Source organism: Artemia franciscana, chromosome 10 (genome assembly GCF_032884065.1).
Source record: "Artemia franciscana chromosome 10, ASM3288406v1, whole genome shotgun sequence".
In the NCBI taxonomy this organism is placed as follows: domain Eukaryota; kingdom Metazoa; phylum Arthropoda; class Branchiopoda; order Anostraca; family Artemiidae; genus Artemia; species Artemia franciscana.
Genome location: NC_088872.1, coordinates 43,034,019 through 43,060,520, shown reverse-complemented (window position 1 = coordinate 43,060,520; position 26,502 = coordinate 43,034,019). Strand labels below are relative to the sequence as shown.

The window sequence follows — 26,502 nt, the reverse complement described above, 5'->3', positions numbered from 1 at the left end:
TAAAACAGAATTAAAATTTATAGTGCCCTTTTTAAGTGACCAAAACATTTGACGGCATATAAGCCCCCTCCCAAGCTCCTTTTTTCTCAAAATCATCTGATCAAAATTTTTGAGATAGCCATTTTGTACTGCATAGTTTAAAGGCCGATTAACAATGTTGTTGGAGATATCTTGACCCCCCGTCCATAGACCTTGGGGAAAGATCTTTAAGCTATAAAATTTGCCCATTGTTTACGTATAGTATTGGTAATTGGGAATTATGCATACATTTTTTGGGTGGGGGGAGACAAACTGTCTGTTAGGGGGATTTTCATGGGGAGGATTTTCTATGGCGAGGGAAGTTTCCAGGGGGTGAGTTTTCAGGGGAAATTTTACTCTTGGGAAATTCCTCGGGCCAGAATTCCTATACGAAACTCTTCTTATGTCTTGATTTCTCTTTCCCGATTCATTTTTACGCGTGGGGATGTTAAGGGTAATTGCCCGTGATAATTTTTCACCAGAATCCAATTGTCTTGAAAATATATCCGTAGGGAGTAGGGATTTTTCCGTGGAGGTGGAGCAATAATTCCTGGTATTATTTAATATGATAATCAAAAATTAAATAAAAAGAACAAGTTTTTTTTCAACTGAAAGTAAGGAGCACTTCGCTCTTTGCACTAAAATTTGAATTCTGTCCCAATTTTTTAAGAACTACTCCTGAAACACAAGGATCGCTTAATTAGAATAATAAAAAGTTTTTTTTAAATTACTGAAAAAAACTTTAGCGTGAAGAGCCAGAGCAATCCCCTTTATATAAATAATAATTTCTGTTCGTTTTAGGTTTTAATATTTCTCCTTACTCTCAGTTGAAAATACTTGTTTTTTATTTGTTTAATCCTTTGACGGTGTAGTTGTCTTTGGGAAAACTGTCAGTGTTTTAAGATTACTAATAATGTTTTAATACCGGCAGATAAGGCACTAGTTTACTTATTTGATGGTTCAACATGACAACACTGATGAAAATACAGTTTTGCTCCAAAAATTACAGTTTTAAAAATAGCATAAAAAGGAAATTATGCTTTTCAGGTATCAAACAGTTCGTGGTATCGAACTGTAGTAAGGAGCAACCCGGCTCAATAGTAACCGAAACTCTAAAAAACTGAATTTTTATAACAATAGTTACATCAAAAGAACTGCATTTTTAATGCTGATTTAAATATATAAGTTCCATTAAGTTTAGACTTACCCACCAAAAGTTTATCTTATTGGTCTTATTTTAGAAAATAAGTGGAACACCCCTTAAAAGTCCTTGAATGTTAACTTAAGTCCCACCATCAGATTTAGCGTATCAGAAAACCCTACAGTAGAAGTTTCAAGCTACTATCTACATAAATGTGGAATTCCGTATTTGTTTTTGCTACAAGACAGTTTGTTTGTTTTGTTTTTGTTTTTTATATATAAATAAATTATACTAGCTGTTGGAGTTGTGCTTCCCGCCCCCCCAAGCCCCCCCCCCCACGCGTAAGTCGTTACGCACCATATTAGCTACGCGCCATTGTAGTTGTGTCCCTGTGTCCCACCTGTGAATATATATATATATATATATATATATATATATATATATATATATATATATATATATATATATATATATATATATATATATATATATATATATATATCATATATATATATGTATATATATATATATATATATATATATATATATATATATATATATATATATATATATATATATATATATATATATATGTATGTATATGTATATATATATATATATATATATATATATATATATATATATATATATATATATATATATATATATTATATATATTATATATGTATATATATGTATATATATATATATATATATATATATATATATATATATATATATATATATATATATATATATATATATATATATATACATATATATACATATATAATATATATATATATATAATATATATATATATATATATATATATATATATATATATATACATATACATACATATATATATATATATATATATATATATATATATATATATATATATATATATATATATATATATATATATATATATATATATATATATATATATATATATATATATATATATATATATATATATATAGAAAAATTAGCATTAACAGCCACACTGCAAGCTATAGGCCTACATTAAGAAACTGTATGTAGCAAATTATATCGATAGTATGTGAATAAAAACTAAGATTTGTGAGGCGGGATAACTTGGTCTAATCAGTGACTCGGGCTTGCTCTTCTTGTGAATGGCTCTTGCTTGGTTCTAAATACTGTTGGTGTGAAAAACCCCATCTATAATTGTACGACTATTACTTAAACCACACAGTCAAAAAAGTAATATTGGCCAGATTTTGTAAAATTTCAGTGTTAGATTTTGCTGAAAAACTCGGAGTCAGACTAAGTTTTTTGACAGAGATTTTTAGAATTTCTTGAATTTTTAGGGCACAAGGTTTTCATCTTTCAGAAATTGCTGAAGCTATCTACCATCTATTTTTCCATCTATTTACCATTATTTACATCTATCTATTTTACTTCTATCTATTTTACATCCATCTATTCATATCGTTTTACCATCTCCATGATCTTAACACTGGCAAATTGATATTAAGAGCCAAATGTTCAGGAATTCATATTACTCAATCTCTCTTTACTGACCCTTAAGAATTTGAACAACTTCTAACAATCTAATTTTACAAATAGTAGTGTTATTAACCGTCAAACCCCTTTGGTATTAGAAAAGACGAAATCGAGTCCAGGTAGAAACTAAAGTATAGAAGGAGTTATTGTAGAAACTTTGAAAGGGGCTCGTTCCATTGGAAAAGCAGAAGTACTAGTGCCCTTTTCAAGACTCAAAAGTGATTGGAGGGCAACCAGCCACCCTCCTCCTAGCTCCAATCAAACACGTCCAATTAAAACTTTTGAGGCAGACATTTTATTGCACATAGTTGAAAGTTCCTTCAATTATGTCTTTGGGGGGCCCCCCTTCAGCGCAAGGACTATAAGTTATGCTAGTTCTCCACCATTAATATGTAACATTTTAAGGGAAGGGATGGTTGTATAAGCTTTGGAGGGGGATCTTGCGATTGGAAGTCAGAAGTTCTTAAGGCCTTAGTTAAGAGTCAAAAGTGATCTGAGGGCAACTAGCCCCCCCCCCCTGAACGTTCTCTTTTTTCCAAATACATCCAATAGAAATTTTGATATTGTAGTTTTATTGAAAATAGGAAAACGATCATATATCAAGGCCTTCGGGTTAAAACAAACCCACAGAGCCTGGGAGCAAGAGTTATAAATTATGCCCCGCGGGCATATAAGGTTCTGATGGAAGGGATGGTCGTATAAAAGTTAGACGAGGCTCATTTGATTGGAACTTGAAAGTTTTAGTTTCCTTCTAAGAGTCAAAAGTGACAGAGCGAGACTACATTCCCCCACCCTGAAGCCCTCATTTCTCAAACGCATCTGATCGAAATTCTAGTATGATCAAGACTACGCGTATGCGTATAAACGTGAGGCTAAGTGTAGGCTAAATGCACGAATGTGAAAATTTGACAGAATATCCAGGAGGATTTTGAACTAAATCAATACACAATATGTGTACGCACATTGTCAAAGGGCGTTTTGGGCATTAAGTTGGAACTTTCAAAGAATGCTGAAGGAGAAAATTAATTGACAAAAAGTTAATATGTGCATGCCACTACTAATTTGAACTAAATCAAAAGACAACATGCGCATTCAGATTGTCAAAAGGGCGTATCTCAAGAATAGATTTAGGCATTAAGTTGGAACTTTCAGAGAATGCTTTAAGGGGAAGATCAATTGCAGAAGGCAAAATGTGCGCGCTGCAACTAATACTACTACTACTGCTGATACATTTACCAGTTCTACTACTGCTATTAGCATACCATTATTCCAACTACCACTTCTATTGCAACTACTTGTGTTGTGCAACTACTCTATACGCAACTAAGAGCATTAATATGAAAATTTCAAAAATGTATTAATATAAACGTTATCAAAAGGACATATCGTTAATGTCAAAGCGATGGCTATTCACATTAACTTGAAACTCCCAGGACTTGATGAGAGGGATGTTCAACTGACCTAAATGCAATATTTTAATACTACCGGTGATACTAGTACTAGTGCTATTACTATTAATACTATTACTACAACTAATATACTACTAATACAACTAGTACTAGTACTAATACAACTAGTACTAGGTACTACTAATACAACTAGTGTGACTACTATTGCAACTATGCCTAATGGTATGAAGGTGAAATTTTCAGGTAGTTTTTAGGAGGGAAGGTGAGCTGAATTATAACAGGCTGTCTGTATACAGATTGTCATCAGGACATATCAGCAATGTCTTAGGAACAATTTTGTGTGAAGTTGAAACTTACAGGGCTTTTTGTGGGGGGATATTGAACCAACCAAAAGACAATATTTGCATTATAATGCTATTGCTTGTACTCCTACTACTTCTGCTCCTGCTATTACTACTCCTAATGCTAATACTGCTACTAAAGCTAAGGCTATAACTATTAATTCTGCTGCTACTACTACTACTACTGCTATTACTACCGGTGCTACTACTGCTGCTATTACTACCGGTGCTACTGCTACTGCTTCTAATACCAAGTGTATTAAGGCGAAAATATTGGGCAGTATTGAAACTCGCTATGCCCACACAATACGGTTGTGTGGTTGTCAAGAGTTCGTGTCAGCAATGCTTCAGGAACGGTTGATGGTATTAAATTAAAATATTCATTGCGTATTGAAGGGAACGTTGAAGAAACCAAAGATGCTATGTGCATACTGCTACTTATGCTACTACGACTATTACTACTACACAAATTAAAGGCATTAAGGTGAAGCTCCCAAGGAACATTTAGGCGGATGTTAAACTAAATCAAAACCAACTATGAGCATGTAGATTGTCAAAAGGGTGACAAAGCAATATCTCAAGAACGGCTTACATGATTAAGTTAGAACTTTCAGGGTATATTATCGTGGATTTTGAACTCTACAGAAGACACAATGTGTTAGCTTTTCCTACTATTTGTTATTTTGACTAATGAGACTAAGGGTATCCAGGTGAAACTTTTAGGGAACTTTTAGGAGAAGCTTCAATGAAACGAAAAGATCATGCGATACAGGTTTTTAAAATGACGTATAAGCAATGTAATAGGCAGCAGTGCTCCATGACAGCTAGTAGTATCATTGTCAATAAGAAGACATTAAATAACATCCTAGTAATATTGCAGTCATTAAGAAGGAGAACAAGTAGCTCTCCTTCTTAGCTCATAATTTTCCAAACACTTCCCATTAAAATTGTGAGACAGCCCCACAGCTATGCAATTTAGCCATTATGCTTTAAAACTAAATGTTGTGTTAGAACTAAATCAAAAGGTACTGTGCGTATACTGGTTGCCAATAAAACACCTCAGCAATATCTCAAAAATGACTAAGGGTATTAATCAGAAACATTCAGAGCTACTACTATTACTGCTTCTGCTCTTATAATTTAACTAAATTAAAAGAGTATAAGTGTGTCCAGGTTGTCAAAGAGCATGGATAAAAAGTTTTGGGAAAGGTATTAAATTTTATTTTTCAGATCGACTAGAGGAAGTATAAAACTAAATTAAACAATAATACATGTGTGAAAATTTCAAAAGAGTGTGTGTTCTTAAAAACTGTTGAACAGTTTCTCTAACATACAAATAGTAAGTCAAAGTATTGATTCTTACAGAAAAAAAATGTTATTTTCTTTTTTTCAAGAAAAGACTATATTAATAAATAATCAACAATTATTGACTTTAAAGACTTTTTTCACAAAAAAGTTTCTTTGACAAAAGTAAAGAACTTCATTAAATCAAAAATGAGGAGAAGTAAGATAAAATAATCTACCTAATGTAAACCTACTACAAATCACAATCACTAAATAAATGAAACCCAAAACAAACAGAAATAACAATAAATAACCCTGTCAAACTCAAACTCCACTGAAAAAAATACATTTTAAATGTTCCAACTTCTTTAACTCTAATAAATTAAAAACTATTAAGACTTTAAGAAATAAATATCAGCATATGTGTATTAAACTGACAATGCACATTCATTTGTAATTTTTTTAGTGAAGTGCAAATTATGTTCTGGTCTTGAGAAGGCATGGGGTTTCTCAACCCTAAAGACGTGTGTTATGGTAGCTGTTACTCTTGAATTCCCGGAAGTTCGTACTTTTGCTGAGATATGTAATTAAAGTTTGACCGTGTCGCAATCCTCAAGAACGACTGCTCAAACCTAAAGGCTATTGAATTTATATAAGAATTATTTTTAAAACACAGTAAGACTTTAACTTACGGAGTGGGGGGAGGCTGATAGGCGACAACTCCATCATATACGGAATAATTGCCTTTTCTTCTAAGTTGTAATGTCACGCTTTACTTTCATTTGAAAAAAACTAGTTTTATTTAATCAAATCTATTTAATTTAATTTTATTTAAGCAATAAAAATCAGTATCTCTAAGATAGATATATCATTTAGAAGAGAAAGAGCCTACAAGGCCTTGTTCTAAACCTGAATAAAAAAAAGTATATGTCTAAAGACCAATACATAGCAAAATTACAAGCAAATAAGAAGAAAAAGTTGCACAATGAATTTTATGAGGTTCCTTTAGTTCAAAATCAATTTAAGTGTAAATAGAAAAAATAACTGTTTTGGCTATAAATCTAATAAATTTAATATCCTTCCCCGTTCCTTTCTTTCAAACACTGTCCCCTCTAGTGGGTTAGATTCTTGCACCAGAAAAAAAGTTAATGTTACTTATCCACCAAAGTAGGTAATTACCCTGAGCTTCCTTGGGGTACTTCCTCAGCAATATACTTCTGAATAATCTGTCACTGATTCTGTTTATCCATTGCAGCAAGAGCATATTCTCAAAATGAAAACGCATATTCGGCTATTGGCATTAAGAATTTTGCAATACTTTTTACAAGCTATTAAGTGTTGATGTATTGCTAGGTTAAGTACCTTTGATTTTTACCGGTATTTATATAATATATCTAATTTCTTATGTCCGAGCAACGTAATACTCGTTTAATAAATATAAAAGTTTTTTTCCTAATAAATCACACGAGTCAAATTAAACGAAAATAAAGCAAATTTTGTCAAGCAAAGCCGGAAGCACCATAGGTGTCACCTTCAATTTTATATATATATATATATATATATATATATATATATATATATATATATATATGTGTGTGTGTGTGTGTGTGTGTATATGTGTGTGTATATATAATACATAAAAACATATTTTGAGGACTCACATTCTGGGGGTGGGGATGAAGATCTCAAAAACCAGGTAAAATATGCAAAAATATAGAAAAATATTATTTAATAGCAAATATCTGGAGATTATTTTGAGGAAAAAGTGATTCAAAAGTACCCTTCGCCCGTGCTTTTGTTCTTCATCAGATGGCTAAAGAGATCAAAATTTTTTGGCCCACTATTTACTACACTGAAGGTGATTTTGATCAAAATTAAGAATGTTTCGAACATACCTGGAAATATACATTCAGGGAACTTTGTTAAGTAAAAGAACAATGCGACACCACACAGTAAGTACATCATACCAATCCTGCCGATTATTGCCTGAAAAAAAAAGAAAAAAACTACTTAACGTTTAAGGCAGACATATCTTCGTTAGGGGCACAAGTATGATACACTAAATTAAGATTGCTTACCACGCAGTTTTTATAAGATTGGCCAACGTTTTCACACGGGCAGGATTTTGATGAGATATGTAATTTTCCATTGACCTCCACATAATATAGTGTCAATGCACTCAATGACTGTAAACGACCTTTTTCGGCTTGTTTTGAGGCATTAAAATTCCAATGAAAAAAAACTTCTGGCAGCTTTTTGAATTTTTGTTAGTGAACATTCGATATAAATTAAAATGCAATGGGTATTTCTACTTTGCAGCATAACGTTTGCACTTTTGGCGCATCCCCCTCTCTCTCTCCTCTCTCTCTCTCTCTCTAATTCTCCCTCTCTCTTTATCTTTCGCTCTCTCTTTCTTTCGTAAGCGTTATTTTTACTAACAATTGTTGATAGTCACCAATATAATTTACTAGGAAAAGAAATGCAACTTGAAGAACTTTAATGTGAACTTGTAAGCTAAGCAAGAAAAAGAATTTTGTTCTATCCAGTGGAAACTATTTATTCAACTCGATCCAATTTTTTGCGTGTTTATTGCTTACTCATTATGCCATTTATTTTTATTACTTAAAATGAAAAATATAATTAAAAGGAAAAATACTATAAAAAGGGTCATCAGTGGGGGAGTCGAGCTTAGGAGCAGCATATCCAGTGGAAACTATTTTTTCTACTCGATCCCATTATTTTGCGTTTTTGTTACTTACTTATTATGCCATTTATTTTTCTTACTTAAAATAAAAATATAATCAAAAGGAAAAATACAATAAAAATGGTCATCAGTAGGGGGTCGACCTTGGGAGCATTATTTCCAGTGGAAACTATTTTTTTACTCGATCCCATTTTTTGCGTTTTTGTTGCTTACTTATTATGCCATTTATTTTTCTAACTTAAAATAAAGAATATAATTAAAAGGAAAAATACTACAAAAAGGGTCATCAGTAGGGGAGTCGAGCTTAGGAGCAATATATCCAGTGGAAACTATTTTTTCTAGTGCCATTTTTTTGCGTTTTTCTTGCTTACTTCTTATGCGACTTATTTTTCTATCTAAGGAAAAGTACTATAAAAATGGCCATCAGTAAGGGGTCGACCTTGGGAGCACTATATCCAGTAGAAACTATTTTTTCTTCTCGATCCCGTTTTTGTTTTTTTGTTGCTTACTTATTATGCCACTTATTTTTCTTACTTAAAAGGAAAAATATAATTAAAAGGAAAAATACTGTAAAAGGGCCATCAGTAGGGGGTTGAGCTTAGGAGCATTATATCCAGTGGAAACTTTTTTTTCTACTCGATCCCGTTTTTCTGCGATTTTGTTGCTTAATTATTATGCCATTAATTTTTCTTACTTGAAATAAAAAATAAAATTAAAAGGAAAAATACTATAAAAAGGGTCATCAGTAAGGGAGTCGAGTTTAGGAGCGTTGTGTCCAGTGGAAATTATTTTTTCTACTCGATCCCATTTTTTGCGTTTTTGTTGCTTACTTCTTATGCGACTTATGTTTCTATCTAGGGAAAAGCACTATAAAAATGGGCATCAGTAGGGTTCGACCTTAGGAGCATTATATCCACTGGAAACTATTATTTCTTCTCGATTCCCTTTTTGTGTTTTCGTTGCTTACTTATTATGCCACTTTTTTTCTTTCTTAAAAGGAAAAATATAATTAAAAGGAAAAATACTATAAAATGGTCATCAGTAGGGGGTTGAGCTTAGGAGAATTATATCCAGTGGAAACTATTTTTTCTACTCGTTCCCATTTTTTTAGTTTTTGTTGCTTACTTATTATGCCATTTATTTTTCTTCCTTAAAATAAAAAATATAATTAAAAGGGAAAATACTATAAAAAGGATCATCAGTAGGGGAGTCGAGCTTAGGAACATTACATCCAGTGGAACGTATTTTTTCTACTCGATCCCATTTTTTTTGTGTTTTGTTGCTTACTTCTTATGCGACTTATTTTTCTTTCTAGGGAAAAGTACTATAAAAATGGTCATCAGTAGGGGGTCGACCTTGGGAGCATTATATCCAGTGCAAACTATTTTTTATTTTCGATCCCATTTTTTGTGTTTTTGTTGCTTACTTATTATGTCACTTACTGTTCTTACTTAAAAGTAAAAATATAATTAAAAAGAAAAATAGTATAAAAGGGTCATCAGTAGGGGGTTGAGCTTAGGAGCATTATATCCAGTGGAAACTATTTTTTCTACTCGATCCCATTGTTTTGCATTTTTGTTGCTTATTTATTATGCCACTTATTTTTCTTACTTAAAATGAAAAATATAATTAAGAGGAAAAATAATATAAAAATGGCCATCTCTAGGGGGTCGAGCTTACGAGTTCTCGCTTTTGCTTCTCTCTTAACTGCAGATTTTGTTTACGACTCAATGTGATCCTAGCTATTGCTTGTCTCTAAACAATAGATTTTGCTGTATATCCTGTAACCACAGAAATCGTTGTTCATAATTTTCATTTGAAGTTTGTAGTGATGCTTGTTGTTGGATGTGTATTAACCATAGATACCTTCCTGCTTCATTTTGTACCTTAAACATTTTTTCGATGCAATTTGCGTTAGATGTTCGAACTGTCTTCTAACCGCAAATTCCGTTTTGCAAATTATCGTTTGCAATTATATATATATATATATATATATATATATATATATATATATATATATATATATAATTTAATATATATATATAATTTATGCCATCCGGCTGCTCCATAATTAAACAACCTTAAAACATTAGTTCCGTATTTAAGTGGTACCATATTAATTTATGGCAAAGAAAGGAATGACCGAGGTAAAAAAAAAACAAAAACAAAAAAAAACGGCTGTCTCGGGCTTTAATGACATAATTGTATGCAGTGGGCTCATTCTAGCTCTAGCCAATCAAAAGGGAGAGTTAAAACTGACTTTATCTTTTAAATTTTTGCCGTTAAAAATGACAAATAATTTTTTTTCGTTCCATTACTGGTGCTAAGTCAAAGGTAATGATATAAAATACAGTTTATAGATTCATTGTCAAATTGGAATTGTCCATTATGTCTTACAAATATTTTGTGTGTTAAAGTTTGTGGCTTAGGTTTATCCTTGCCCGTTGTCAAGTAAGTTTAATGTACACTTAATACAGTGGTTTCTCGTTTCAACTAGTACTTATTCCATAAAATAGAAAATCTTACGTATTACGTTCGGGACATAAGTTTGTTGTAACTACATGTAAATTTTTTGAACGCTGTGAAGTTCATAATAGAACAAACGTTTTTAGGAGCCAATAGATTCCTCTTGCCTTTCCCCTGCCGCAACTCCCGTTTCGTCCCCTGTTACAAGTGGTCATTACTAAGAACTATGTAATACAGCTGTAAAAAAAAGGTTTTATGAAAACAAATTATAAATACCAAAACTAAGGGCTCAAGAAAGCCTCCATTATTGACTGCCCAATGGCAGAGAGGTATGGTTCCCGAGACAGCCCAAGAAAAAAAGACAAGCGTCCTGATCTTGTCAAACTTCTTGTCGAGGAACATTGGTAGCATCTGAACTGACATGGACACAGCGTACATTAAGGTGGACATAAATAGGTAGAAAGCCATCCAGTACTAAAAGAAAAACAAAATATAACTTCTATGGGTCTATGAATCTTGTAGATTTTGGAAAAGAAGCTGAAACTATGCCAAAGGAATTCGTACGATAAGTCCGTAATTACACAGTTTATTCTTATTATTACATTAACATTAGCTCTAGAATTACCACAAGTAGAAAAAGTGTGATCTAAGGAACCATATGTATATATACTATATATATATATACATATATATATATACATATATATATATATATATATATATATATATATATATATATATATATATATATATATATATATATATATACATATATATATATATATATATATATATATATATATATATATATATATATATATATATATATATATATATATATATATATATATATATATATATATATATATATATATATATATATATATAAATATATATATATGTATATATATACATATATATATATATATATATATATATATATATATATATATATATATATATATACATATATATATATATATATATATATATATATATATATATATATATATATATATATATATATATGTATATATAAATATATATCTATATCTATATATATATAAATAAGTTGTCTGTGTGTGTGTGGCTCTGTCTGTCGGGTGACGGCATGTTTGTGTGTTGACTGACGTCATGTTTTCGACTGAAGAAATTATAGACCGGGACATCGGGACACAAATGACGACCGGGACACCGGCACATCTATCTATATATATAAAAATAAGTTGTCTGTCTGTGGATGTGTGGATGGATGTGTGGATGGATGTGTCAGGTGACGTCACCTGAAAAAACTGGATTAGGTGACGTCAAAACTGAAAAAACTAAAAAAAGGCAAAAACTACAAAAAAAAACTAAAAACTAATAAAAAAAATAAAAAAGCTAAAAAACTAAAAAAACTATAAAGGTAAAAACCAATAAAAAACTAAAAAAAAAACTGAAAAAACTAAAAAAAGGCAAAAACTACAAAAAAAAACTAAAAACTAATAAAAAAAGTAAAAAAGCTAAAAAACTAAAAAAACTAAAAAAACTAAAAAAGGTAAAAAACTAAAAAAAATAAAAAATAAAAAAAAACTAAAAAAAAGGAAAAAACTGAAAAATAAGCTAAAATAAAGGTAAAAACCAATAAAAAACTAAAAAAAAAAGGAAAAAACTAATAAATGACGACACTCAAAGAGAAAGCGACCAGGACAAAAGGAATGTTCGATTAGCAATCAACAAAGCACCGGGACACAGGGAGTATAAATGACGACCAGGACATAAGTAAAAAAAAAAAAACTATCTATATATATAAAAATAAGTTGTCTGTGGATCTGTGGATCGTGGATCAGGTGACGTCACCTGAAAAAACTGGATCAGGTGACGTCAAAACTGAAAAAACTAAAAAAAAGGCAAAAACTACAAAAAAAAACTAAAAACTAATAAAAAAAATAAAAAAGCTAAAAAACTAAAAAAACTAAAAAAAGGCAAAAACTACAAAAAAAACTAAAAACTAATAAAAAAGCTAAAAAACTAAAAAAACTAAAAAAAAGGCAAAAACTACAAAAAAACTAAAAACTAATAAAAAAATAAAAAAGCTAAAAAACTAAAAAAACTAAAAAAAGGTAAAAAACTAAAAAATAAATAACGACCGGGACACAGGGACACAACTACAACGGGGACACCGGGGGAAACAGGGGGATATAAATGACGACCGGGACAAAAAAACTAAAAAGAAATAAAAACTAAAAACTAATAAAAAAAACTAAAAAATCTAAAAATCTAAATAAGCTAAAAAAGAAAAAAAAAGGAAAAAAATAAAGGAGAAAAACAAAACTAAAAAACGAATGTATATACAGACCGGGACACCGGGATACAAATGATGACCGGGACCCGGGACACAGGGAATATAAATGACGACCGGGACACAGGGACACAACTACAACGGGGACACCGGGGGAAACAGGGGGATAACCTGACAATCTATTTATATGCAAAGACAATGGGACAGCAAAGAATGTTGTATATTCGCAAGTTTTACGTAGTTAAAACCATATATATATATATATATATCTATATTCACAGGTGGGACATAGGGACACAACTACAATGGCGCGTAACTATTATGGCGCGTAACGACTTACGCGCGCGGGGGGGCTTGGGGGGGGCGCGAAGCGCCCCCACCAACTAGGTGTTGGGGTGGCGCGAAGCGCCACCCCAACAGCTAGTAGGGAATATAAATGACGACACTCAAAGAGAAAGCGACCGGGACACAAGGAATGTTCGATTAGCAATCACCATCAACAAAGCACCGGGACACAAATGACGACCGGGACACAGGGAGTATAAATGACGACCAGGACATAAGTAAAAAAAAAAAACTAAAAAAAAACTAAAAAAAGGTAAAAACTACAAAAAAACTAAAGAGAAAAAAACTAAAAACTAATAAAAAAAACTAAAAAAGCTAAAAAACTAAAAAAAACTAAAAAAGAAAAAAAAAGAAAAAATGGAAAAAATGAAAAATAAAGGAGAAAAACAAAACTAAAAAAACTAATGTATATACAGACCGGGACACCGGGATACAAATGACGACCGGCACACAGGGAATATAAATGACGACCGGGACACAGGGACACAACTACAACGGGGACGCCGGGGGGCACAAGGGGATATATAAATGACGACGGGGACACAGGGAATGTTCGATTAGCAATCGCCATCAACAAAGCTCAAGGGCAATCATTGGAATCATGAGGTATAACTAAAAAAACTAAAAAAAGGTAAAAACTAAAACCTAAAAAAAGACCAATTCAAAAACGAATGTATATACAGACCGGGACATCGGGACACAAATGACGACCGGGACACCGGGACACAAGAAATATAAATGACGCCCGGAACCCTCAAAGAGGAATCAAAGACTGGGACACCGGGACACAAATGACGACCGGGACACATGGAATATAAATGACGACCGGGACACAGGGACACAACTACAACGGGGACGCCGGGGGGCACAGGGGGATGTATAAATGACGACGGCGACACAGGAAATCGTCGATTAGCAATCACCATCAACAAAGCTCAAGGGCAATCATTAGAATCATGAAGTATAGATCTGAATACGGATTGTTTTCCCATGGACCATTATATGTTGCATGTTCAAGAGTCGGTAAACCTGACAATCTATTTATATGCACAGACAATGGGACAGCAAAGAATGTTGTGTATTCGCAAGTTTTACGTAGTTAAAAAATATAAATATATCTATCTATATTCACGGGTGGGACATAGGGACACAACTACAATGGCGCGTAACTAATATGGCGCGTAACGACTTACGCGCGACGGGGGGGGGGGGGCTTGGGGGGTGCGAAGTGCCCCCACCAACTAGGCGTTGGGGTGGCGCGAAGCACCACCCCAACAGCTAGTATATATATATATATATATATATATATATATATATATATATATATATATATATATATATATATATATATATATATATATATATATATATATTCAATCTTAGGAGCAAAGATGATAAACCGTTTTTGTCATTACCTTATATCAAGGGCATTACTGACATTTTAAGCTCCAAACTCAGAAAGCTTGGCTTTAGGGTGTTTTTTCCCTCTGTAAGGACTATCTCCTCCTTCTTGAACAAAGGGAAGGACAAGATTACTTCAGATCCACCAGGGGTATATGAGATTACGTGTAGCTGTGGTGATACTGATATAGGTCGTACCATGAGACCTCTACATCACCGATTAGAAGAACATGCTGATTCCATTGATCCCTGCCTTAAAAAGCCAAAGCTAAAGGAAGAAGAAAATTTTTCTGCATTGGCCCATCATATCTTTGAAAACCCTTCCCACTCCATTAAGTTTGACCAAGCCCAACTTATTGCTATTGTCCCACAACTCTTAAAGCAAAAAATCAGAGAAGCTTTGGAAATTGCTAAAAATAAACCAGCCATCAATAAAAACAATGGTGAGTTTCACATTAGCGGAATTTGGAAACCCGTCACCCATAAATTGAAAACTTACAAAAAGCTCCCCCCCCCTTTCCTAAAGGCCCAACCTCTTTAAGATCTACTAGGACAGCAGCCATCAATGCCTCTACCAAAATTCGGGCCATGGCACAACAATAATTCCAGATTCGGTTCATGATTAGTGTTGTTCAGTGTTTTTAGTTTTATTTATTTAGTGATTTTACTTTCTGGCAGGAAACTTGAATTTAACCTGATGATGACAGTCACAGATCCTGTCGAAATTATCGTTAGAAAAATCAATCACCTGACATCCATAGCTTTTGTAAGCTTATTACCATCTATTATTATTATCTCTGTCTCAAAAGACTAGATGTGAGGGCTGTCAAATAATGTATCATATGGTTGTTACAAGATGTATTGCATTGTTTCACTGACTACATGAATGATTATACAATATTAGGTAATACATCATTCTTGGAATTATCAGAAACATGCCATAGAATTCTCAGAAACCAGGATGCATATCCTTTGAATGATGCCAAAAAGGTGCTAGCAACTCCAATAGCACATCGAAGCATGGGCTGCAACAGTATCCATGTCTCAAATGACCACATGTGAGGGCTGTCATAGGATGTGTTCTATTGTTTCAATGACAACAAAATAATTACGCGATGCCGGATAATGCATCATTCTTGAAATTCTCGGAAACATATCAGGAAATTATCGGTGTCCCAAAAAATTTTACGTCAAAATTTTTTTTACAAAAGGTACAAACAACAACTTTTTTAAGTCCAAAAAAACCCATAAACTTCATAAAATCAAAAGAAAACTGCTTAGAAGCTAAAAATGTTTCTGACTCAGCTGTTAACCCAAAAGAACAGATGTTAGGGTTGTCCCAGGATGTATTATATTGTTTCACTGACAATATGAATGAATACACAATATCACATAATTCATAGTTCTTGAAATTCTCGGAAATATACCATGAAATTTCAAAAACCAGGAGGCATATTTTGTGAATGATGCCAAAAAGGTGCTAGCAACTCCAATAGTACATCGGAGTATGGGCTTCCACGGTATCAATGTCTCAAATGACCAGATGTGAGGGTTGTAAGAGGATATATTGTTTTGTTCCAGTAACAACATGAATAATTACGCAATACCAGATAACGCGTCGTTCTTGAAATTCTTAGAAACATAACAAGAAATTATCAGTGTCCTAAAATAATTCTAAGTAAAAAAAATAGTCCAAAAAATTATGTTCCTGAAAAATTGCGTTGAAAAAAGTTGAAAACTTTTGTTGAAAACATTATTTGGGCAAAAACTTAGGGGTTGCATTGGGATCCTAAAAGAGGATTTGGGGACCTTAACGAGGACTCGGGATCCTGGTGGGGGCATTGGGTCCTGGATGGAAAAGTGGGGGCCCAAACTCATGCGCAAGCTCGGTAATAGAAAAACATGCTCAGGACTATTACATTACAATAATGATACCTGGCACATCGTGGTCATAATCAACTATCAATAATCTATATTCAATAATAGGCTCGATACCATTAGAGTACAAAGAGGTCTCATCGAATTTTAAATTAGAATCCATAGCAAAACTTTGTTTATTAGACATCACGTCACTTCAAACTCACGTCACTTATTGAATGACATACTTTCAAAACGAAACTCAGATAATAATGTTTCGAAGAATTTTTCTTATCAACCGAAAATCGTGATAACATTATTTGTGTTCTAGGAATAATAAGGTACTCTGCGCCTGTTTTCGTGGTGATGTTTCAGAAAAAATATCTGGCAGGCATTGCCAAGAATTTCCCTTATCAACCGGAATGTTACGATAACACCATGTATGTCGTAGGAATGATGGGGTACTGTGCGCTTAAAGTAATATGATACTTGTGCGCTTAAAGTGATAGGATACCTCTGCGTTTAAACTGCATACAGGGATACTACTTACAAAAAAAAAATTGACCGAACAATATGATTCATTAAGCAGCGTAAATGATGGTCTGACCCTTAGAATATTTAGAGGGCGGTTGCCCTAATCCTGTTGGTAGAAATTTTTGCCTGTTTTAAGTCTATTTCTTGTTCTCCCTAAGTTCGTTATTTGTTCGTTTTTAAGTTAATTGACTATTTCTACGCCTTCCAGGGTTAATTTTGGGAGGATTTAAGAGTTCATGCTGTGAAATTAGGTCTGAAAACTAATGCAAAGAAGAGTATGTCACTTGGATAAGAATAAATAAAGATGAAGAGGTGATGTTAGGTTAAAAAAGATACCAATTAGATGGATTTATTTGCCTACATACTATCATTAGTAAGAAAGATGGAGGCATTGAAGGTGTACGAAGCAAAGAAGCCAATGCACACGGCGCTGCTGAACAAAGGTTGGAAGAATTGTGAAATAAATCTTAAAAAAGAGCTACTAAAAGCTACGATAATGTCAGTGGCCAGGCATTACTCTACAAGCGCCGATGTTTCGGAATCTAAAACATTGAACTTCGAAAAGTTGAAGAATAAATGAAAGAGGCTTTCCAAATCAGCTATCTAACGACTGTTTGGGTACTCTTCAAAACAACTGAATGTCAAACAATAAACATTAGTATAAATGTGCTCTGGTACCATTATCTAGGGCTATAGCCAAGGAAAGGCTAAAAAAGTTGGGTAAAGTATTACGGATGAATGGCGTTGGGACAAAATAAAAATCTATATTTTGACAATACAGCTTGGACCAAAAAAAATCAGGATGTCCTTATACGGTGTGGGACGAAGCGATAAGAAAACATTTAAAGAAAGCGGGAATTTCACTGGAGGAGGTAGAGAGTGACGCTTGGAACAGAATGGGCTGAGTCAGATCATCTTTAGCCGTGTCAGCCTTAGGTAGCTGGCTGCTATGATGAGTTTTCAGCATGTTACCAGCTGTAACAGTAGCTTTCATTTGTTGTTCTTATAATAATCTGCATCATTTGGAACTTGCGCAGTCATTTCTAGATCTTGAACGCTTAATATCGAAAAGTTGGCTTTTTTAATGTCATTCAACATTTTAGTTGACCAATACTGTTCCCATTTTATAAAATATTTGCGGCACCTGCACACAAAAAGAGTTCGCTAGTCTTTTTGTCTAATTGAAGGACCTTTTGTGTTCCATAGAGGGACAATGCTTACATTTAGAATTTATGTTTTTCTTTGTCATTTCACTGCCTCACAGTTAGGTGTTTTAGTTGTTTTTGCATTTTGATGTGGCTATATATGAGGCCACGTAGCTCTTTCCTTAAATTTAAATCCGTTAATCCAGAGACCACGGAAGGTTTTCGTTTTTCTCAATATTTCTCAGATTTAAAAAAAAACATGTCTGTTTATCCATTGGGTGAAGTGTGAGCCAAGGACACTCTGATATATGGACCATTACACAAAACCATACCGGAAGAACGACGGTTCTTCCGGGTCTTGATTGCAAATCTTTTTTTCGTCTTGTTTAGCGGCATATTTGTCAAGAAAATTAAAAATTGATCCTTGGTTAAATTCGCTCCAGCCGGGAGGCGAATTACACAATAATACTATGAAAACAGAATCTATGGACTGGAAATGCATGCAGACACCTTTTTGGTATCTGACCAGTGCTACCACTTTAGAAATTTCCCTCCCCCTAAAATGAGAATTTCTTATGTCTTTCATGGTTAAACTTTTTCATCAGGGGGCTTTTTTTTTTACAAGTACTTTGGATTTTTTAAAGATTTCTAGGAATTATGACTTTGAATCTTTGAAGATATTCCCCTTTGGTTCACTGTTCAGTCGAAGCTTCAACGGAATTCAACGGAACGGTACAGTACAAGGATGAATAGGAATCACGTTATTATTTTATTAAACGCACCGAAACTAGGACAATCAAATCAGTGTGTATTGACTTGCATGAAGCAGTCATCGCTAGAGCTTGGAGCGTTGAGTCTATTCCATTTAGTATAAATAGTATACAAATCAACATGCTGCTAATTCAGATATGATTTTTTAAAGTAAGTTTGTTTTATCTTTGCATAGTTCAGGCGCGCTAATCCCTCAATATACAACAAGAGCTAAGAGCTCATATGGCACTTGTGACGAGGTCGGAAGAGCCAAGAGTTCATATGGTATGAGCTCTAGCAAAATTCTAAGAATCAATAGATTGCTTTAAAAGGAAAATCAGAGGCTTAACGCCGGTCGGGATTTAAAATAAAAGCTCTGAGTCATTATGTCCTTCTAAATATTGAAATTCATTAAGATCCGTTAGCCCACTCGTAAGTTAAAAATACCTAAATTTTTCTAATTTTTCTCCTCCCTTCAGGTCGAATCGGGAAAAACGACTTTATCAAGTCAATTTATGCAGCTCCCTGACACGCCTACCAATTTTCATCGTCCTAGCACGCCCAGAAGCACCAAACTCGCCAAAGCACTGAACCCCACCACCTAACTCCATCAAAGAGAGCGGATCCAGTCCGGTTACGTCAATCACGTATCTACGGCATTTATAAGCGTTTTCCAAGATTTCCGCTCCAACTACCCCCAACGTCAAAAGACCTCGTCGGGATTTGAAATAAGAGCTCTGAGACATGAGTTCCTGCTAAATATCAAATTTCATTAAGATCCGGTCAATTGTTCTTAAGTTAAAAATACCTCCATTTTTCCGATTTTTCCAAATTAACAACTCCCAGCTCCCTCAAAGAGAACGGATCCGTACCAATTATGTCAATCTTTTATCTACAACTTGTGCTTATTCTTCCCATCAAGTATCATCCCGATCTCTCCATTCTAAGGGTTTTCCAAGATTTCCAGTTTCCAAGATTTCTCTTTCCCCCTCCAGCCCTCTATGTCCCCAGATCCAATTCGACTTGAAAATGGAGCATCTGAGACATAAGATTCTTCTATATATCAAGTTTCATTAAGGTTCGATCACCTGTTCGTAAGATATCTCGATTTTCACGTTTTACAAGAATTCCGGTTTCCCCCTCCAACTCCCTTCAATGTCACTGGATCTGTTCGAGCCTTAAAATGAGAGTTCTAAAGCACAAGATCCTTCTAGATATCAATTTTTTTTTAAGATCTGATCACTTGTTCGTAAGTTAGAAATACCTCATTTTTTCTAATTTTTCCGAATTGCTCCCTCCCCACAACTCCACCAAAGAGAGCGGATCCGGTCCGGTTATGTCAGTCGCCTATCTTGGACTTGTACTTATTCTTTCCACCAAGTTTCATCCTGATCTCTCCGCTTTAAGCGTTTTCCAAAATTTCCGGTCTTCCTCGCTAATGACACTGGATCCGGTCGGGATTTAAAATAAGAGGTCTTAGTTTCGATGTCCTTCAAAATATGAAATTTCATTAAGATACGATCACTTTTTCGTAAGTCAAAAATACCTCATTTTTTCTAATTTTTTAAAATTAACCCTCTCCCCAACTCCCCCAAAGCGAGTAGATCTGTTCCGGTTATTTTAATCCCGTATCTAGGACTTGTGTTTATTTTTCCCGCCAAGTTTCATCCCGATCCCTCCAGTCTAAGCATTTTCCAAGATTTTAGGATTCGCCCCCCTACCTTCTCCTTCACTTGATCCGGTCAGGATTTAAGATAAGAGCACTGAGACACGATATCCTTCTAAACATCAAATTTTTCCTTCGTAAGTTAAAAATACCTCATTTTTTTATTTTTCAGAACTAACCCTCCTCCCACAACTCCCCCAAAGAGAGCGGATCCATTCCAGTTATTTCAATCACATATCTAGGACTTATGCTTATTTTTACCACCCATTTTTATCCCGGTCCCTCCACTCTCAGCGTTTTCCAAAATTTTAGGTCCCCCCCGAACTTCCCCCAATGTCACCGGATCTCGTCGGGATTTAAAATAAGAGCTCTGAGACACGATATCCTTCCAAAAATCAGATTTCATTAAGCTCCGATCACTCCTTCGTAAGTTAAAAATACCTCATTTTTTCTAATTTTCAGAATTGCTCCCCCCCAAATCCCCCAAAGAGAGCGGATCCGTTCCGGTTATTTCAATCATGTATCTAGGACTTTTGCTTATTTTTCCACCAAGTTTCATCTCCATCCCTCAACTCTAAGTGTTTCCAACGATTTTAGGTTCCTCCCTCAATTCAACAAAATGTCAACGAATCCAGTCACGATTTAAAATAAGAGCTCTGAGACATGATATTCTCCCAAACTTCAAATTTCATTAAGATCTGATAACTCCTTCGTAAGTTAAAAATACCTCATTTTTTCTAATTTTCAGAATTAGCCCCCCCCAACCCCCCCCCCCCAAAAGAGCAGATCCGTTCCGGTTATGTCAATCACATATCTAGGACATCTGCTAATTTTTCCCGCCAAGTTTCATCCCGATCCCTCCATTCTAAGCGTTTTCCAAGATTTTAGTTCCCCCCAACTCCCCCAAATGTCACCGGATCTGGTCAGGATTAAAAATAAGAGCTCTGACACACGATATCCTTCCAAACATCAAATTTCATTAAGATCGCATCACTAGTTCATAAGTTAAAAATACTTCATTTTTTCTATTTTTTTCCGAATTAATCGACCCCCCACTCTCCCAGATGGTCAAATCGTGAAAACGACTATTTCTAATCTAATCTAGTCCGATCCCTGATACGCCTGCCAAATTTCATCGTCCTAGATTACCTCGAAGTGCCTAAAGTAGCAAAACCGGGACAGACAGACAGACCGACAGAATTTGCGATCACTACACGTCACTTGGTTAATAAAAGTGCCATAAAAAATGCATGAAGACACAAAAACTAAAAATCCTAGGAATTTTTATTCAAAAAATCATTAGGGAAATCATTGCACACAAATTGCATTAGCCCAGTTTCGGGACGTTTATCAAAAGTAATTGCGTGATTCCTATTCACTCTTGTACCGCACCATACAATACCATTGAAGCTGAGACTGAATAAGGAACCAGAGAGGAATGTTTTCGCAAATTAAATCTTTTTTACTGAAAATAGCGAAAAAAATTATTCTAATTTTAAGGACAATTAGCCTACCCCCACCCTATGGGCAACCCAGGCTTAGTTAAGAAAGTTCTATGTCCTCAGATCGGAACTAAAATTAGGGTTTTATATTTATACTAGCTGTTGGGGTGGCGCTTCGCGCCACCCCAACACCTAGTTGGTGGGGTGCTTCGCGCCCCCCCTCAAGCCCCCCCGCACGCGTAAGTCGTTACGCGCCATATTAGTTACGCGCCATTGTAGTTGTGTCCCTGTGTCCCACCTGTGAATATAGATAGATTTATATATGTGTTTCAAACTACGTAAAAATTGCGAATATACAACATTCTTGGCTTTCCCACTACTGGGAGCTTTCCGTTTCCAATTGCCAGCAATTGATCTGAAAATGTTTGACCAGAGTCATCGTTTTGCAATCGGACACGCATATTTGTAGTTAATTTTAATATTTTTACGTGTGCCCATAAATTAGAATTTTTCAGGCAAGCATTCATTTCGTCTGCAGGAGTTAAACCACGTGAAAACTGCGAATATACAACATTCTTGGCTTTCCCATTGTCTGTGCATATACAAAGCCGTATGTACTAATAATGACGTCATATGCAAACGCTCTTTTTACAAACAAATAAACATGCATACACACAACTCGTTTTTATATAGATAGATAGATAGATAGATACAATACAAATTAACTGCGTAAAATTTGCGAATATACAACATTCTTCGCTGTCCAATTGTCGTTGCATATAAATAGATTGTCAGGTTTACCGACCCTCGAACATGCAACGTACAATTGTCCATAGGAAAAACAATCAGTATTAAGATCTATACCACATTTTTCTAATGATTGACCTTGAGCTTTGTTAATGGTGATTGCAAATGCTAATCGAATTGGGAATTGCAATCTTTTAAATTGAAAAGGCAGATCCGTTGGAATCATGGGAATGTGAGGAATAAGAACAGCCTCACCCTCAAAAGGCCCTGTCAAGATTGTGGCCTCTATTAGGTTTTCCATTGTTTTTTTTACGGCAAGTCGCGTGCCATTGCAAAGCTTTGGTGGGTTGATATTTCTTAAAAGTATTATTGGTACGCCTATTTTTAGTTGTAGCACGTGTGGTGGAAACCCTGAAAGATCTATGGAATTTAAAAATTCAGATGGATAATCAACCGCTTCATTTGGTTCCAAAACTGTGTCGACTGACTTGTAAAGGACTGCCTGGTCTCGAATCTTGGTCAAAACAATATTGTTGATTTCATGGACGTCTATATTTTTGGGTGCGAGAATCGCTCTTTCACTTAGCCATTTATTATTTTTATAATTTTTTAGAATATTCGGAAATACTTTTTCAATCAATTCATTTTTGGACGTCACTAAATTACAGAAATCAGCAGGTAGTTGTATACGTCCTGAAATTGAGTCTACTGGGAGCTTTCCGTTTCCAATTGCCAGCAATTGATCTGAAAATGTTTGACCAGAGTCATCGTTTTGCAATCGGACACGCATATTTGTAGTTAATTTTAATATTTTTACGTGTGCCAATAAATTAGAATTTTTCAGGCAAGCATTCATTTCGTCTGCAGGAGTTGATCTAGGTATTATAGGTAATGTTTGCCTGAAATCTCCCGCAAGCAATATTAATGTGCTGCCAAAGGGTTTCGACTTCCCTCTCAAATCTTTCTAGCATTGATCCAGAGCCTCGAGCGATTTTTTGTGTGCCATTGTGCACTCATCCCAAATAATAAGTTTGCATTGCTGCAATACTTTACCCATCCCAGATGATTTGGAAATATTGCACGTGGGAGTTTCTGTACAATGCAAATTCAGAGGCAATTTCAAAGCGGAATGAGCAGTTTTTCCACCAGGCAGCAATGTTGCGGCTATTCCGGACGACGCAATTGCCATCGCTATATCATTTTTTGATCGAATTGATGCCAGAATCAGTTTTATCACAAACGTTTTATCAGTACCTCCTGGCGCATCCAAAAATAAAATTTCTCCAACGTTGTTATCGACACAATGCATAATCGTATCATAAATGTCTTTTTGTTCCGACGTTAACTTGGAAATGTTATTTTGTACATATGGCAATAGATCACTCGTACTGTAACTTTGTTCACGATCCAATTCTACACATGTCGAAACAGCAGCGATACGGTTAGGTGAAGGCATTCCCAAATCCTGAAGAGGTTTGTTTGCCATACGTACGCACAAATCTTCTATAATAACTAAAGTGTTGTTATAAATTTCTGATGTAAAATCAAAAGTCATATCTGACGTCTCTAACTGTTTTCGATGGAGTATATCTTCGGACATTTTTAACTTATATTTTTCCCATAACTCTGTAGGAGCTGATGGAGAGCAAGTTGTTAAAATGATGCCAAACAATGCACGAATTTGACTTGGGGTTGGCGTTTCGCACGCGTCATTGATGCAGTTATCCCAGTGTTGGTCATTCTCCAATAAATTCAGAGCTTGGCATGCACTACGGTAAGTGTCATGTATAGTACCGTTTACAGTTCTCAAATACTCAAAGGATGTGGGACCGGGTACATTCACCAAAAGCAGGCGTAGAAAGAAGCATTCATGTTGATTGGGGTGAACGGTGTAGAGTCTTCCTATCGTGGTATCTTTGAAGATGGTAGGTTGGCCGTCGACTGACTTACCCTGTTTTCGACGTTCAAATACTTTATTTTTAGTATTCCACGTGTAATACGAAGGCACTTCAGTATACAGCAGTTTTTTTGCAAAAGAATCATTTTTGCAAAGCGAAAAAAAAGCTGTTAATGTTGTATCCGGTGGATTCAGGGCTCTTTGTTACACGTTGGTTTCCGTGAAATAAACACGTTGACCATTCTGTAAATGTACCGCTAAGTGAACAACAGCTGGACTACGTTCATGTATCGGAAATGAAAGAATTCGCCAAACAGCTTCATTACTGCTTATGTATCTTCCAGCCTGATATTGTACGATTTCGTCGAAATCTTTGATTTCGGGCTGCAAGCCAAAAACTGCCATGTCACTGCCTTTGTTCACGTATTTACATATGTATTTGATTGCCTTTACGGAGTTACAGTATTCAACGTTTATGTGTGCATTAAATGTTTTTGATAATAATGGGGAATATGGAACAACCCACTGGTTATCTACGTCGATGGTGGTACCGTTACGCTTCTTTATTATTGCTGTTTTACCGCCATCTTCAGTAGATCTTCTTCTATATTGTGGGTAACCATCATTGCCAGTAATTGTGTTTGATACTAAAAGTCGAGGATATTGCATTGTGCACCTTCCTTTGGCCATGCATGGTGAATTTTCGTTCAGTTCACCGCAAGGTCCATGTATCATATTTTTTACAATAATATCATGTAACCCCTTATCGACATTTTTATCAGGTATTTCAGCGGAAATTACATCATCAATTTCGTTCGAAGTAATTTTTTTATGTAGCCAGATTAGTATATGTGCGTGTGGCAAACCTCGTTTTTGCCAATTCACTGAGTACATCCAGCATCGCACTGACCCAAACACTTCAAGTTTTACTATGTAGTTTATCAGTGATTTCAACTTTTGCCGGAAGACACGGGCCGTAATGTCATGCCTATAAACCGCCGATTGTCCTTGAAGTAAAAGCTGCAGTATCTCGTCCCGAGATTGATTACATGTAAATCTATATATATAAAAATAAGTTGTCTGTCTGTGTGTCTGTCTCTGGATCAGGTGACGTCATGTTTCTGTGTTGACTGACGTCATGAAATTAGTTGTCGTCATTTTTGCTTTGACGGTGACGTCATTAACGGTATTTAAGACATTTGTTCACGGAAAAATGTTTAATTGTAAAATGACTGAAGAACCTACAATGGCAACAGCCGAGGAAGCTGCTCAAAGAGTTTATGCCAAAAAACTTGCTGCTGATAGAGAAAGTAAGAAAAGAAAGCGTTCCGAGGAATCACAAGAACAGCAAGAAAACAGGCTTGCAGCTGATAGAGAAAGTAAGAAAAGAAAGCGTGCCGGGGAATCACAAGAACAGCAAGAAAACAGGCTTGCGGCTAAAGAACGCAAAACCGCGCAGTTAGATGAAAATCCACCTGGACAGCGAGAGTCAAAACATATCAAAACTGAAAATGATAGCGATGATGATTGGGTTTGGGATT

The 26,502-nt window shown here is 34.7% G+C and overlaps 1 protein-coding gene across 2 annotated transcripts in view; it reads right to left on the bottom strand.

The window, feature by feature from the left end:
• The window catches only part of LOC136032218 (progestin and adipoQ receptor family member 3-like), a 56,863-nt gene that overhangs the window by 5,154 nt on the left and 25,207 nt on the right, over positions 1 to 26,502 (bottom strand). For both annotated transcript variants that reach the window (XM_065712431.1, XM_065712430.1), the window contains exons 5-6: positions 11,173 to 11,370; positions 7,622 to 7,712 (exon numbers count right to left, since the gene is read on the bottom strand). In XM_065712431.1, coding sequence (XP_065568503.1) covers positions 7,622 to 7,712; positions 11,173 to 11,370 — 289 coding nt within the window. The remainder of the gene's footprint in view (positions 1 to 7,621; positions 7,713 to 11,172; positions 11,371 to 26,502) is intronic.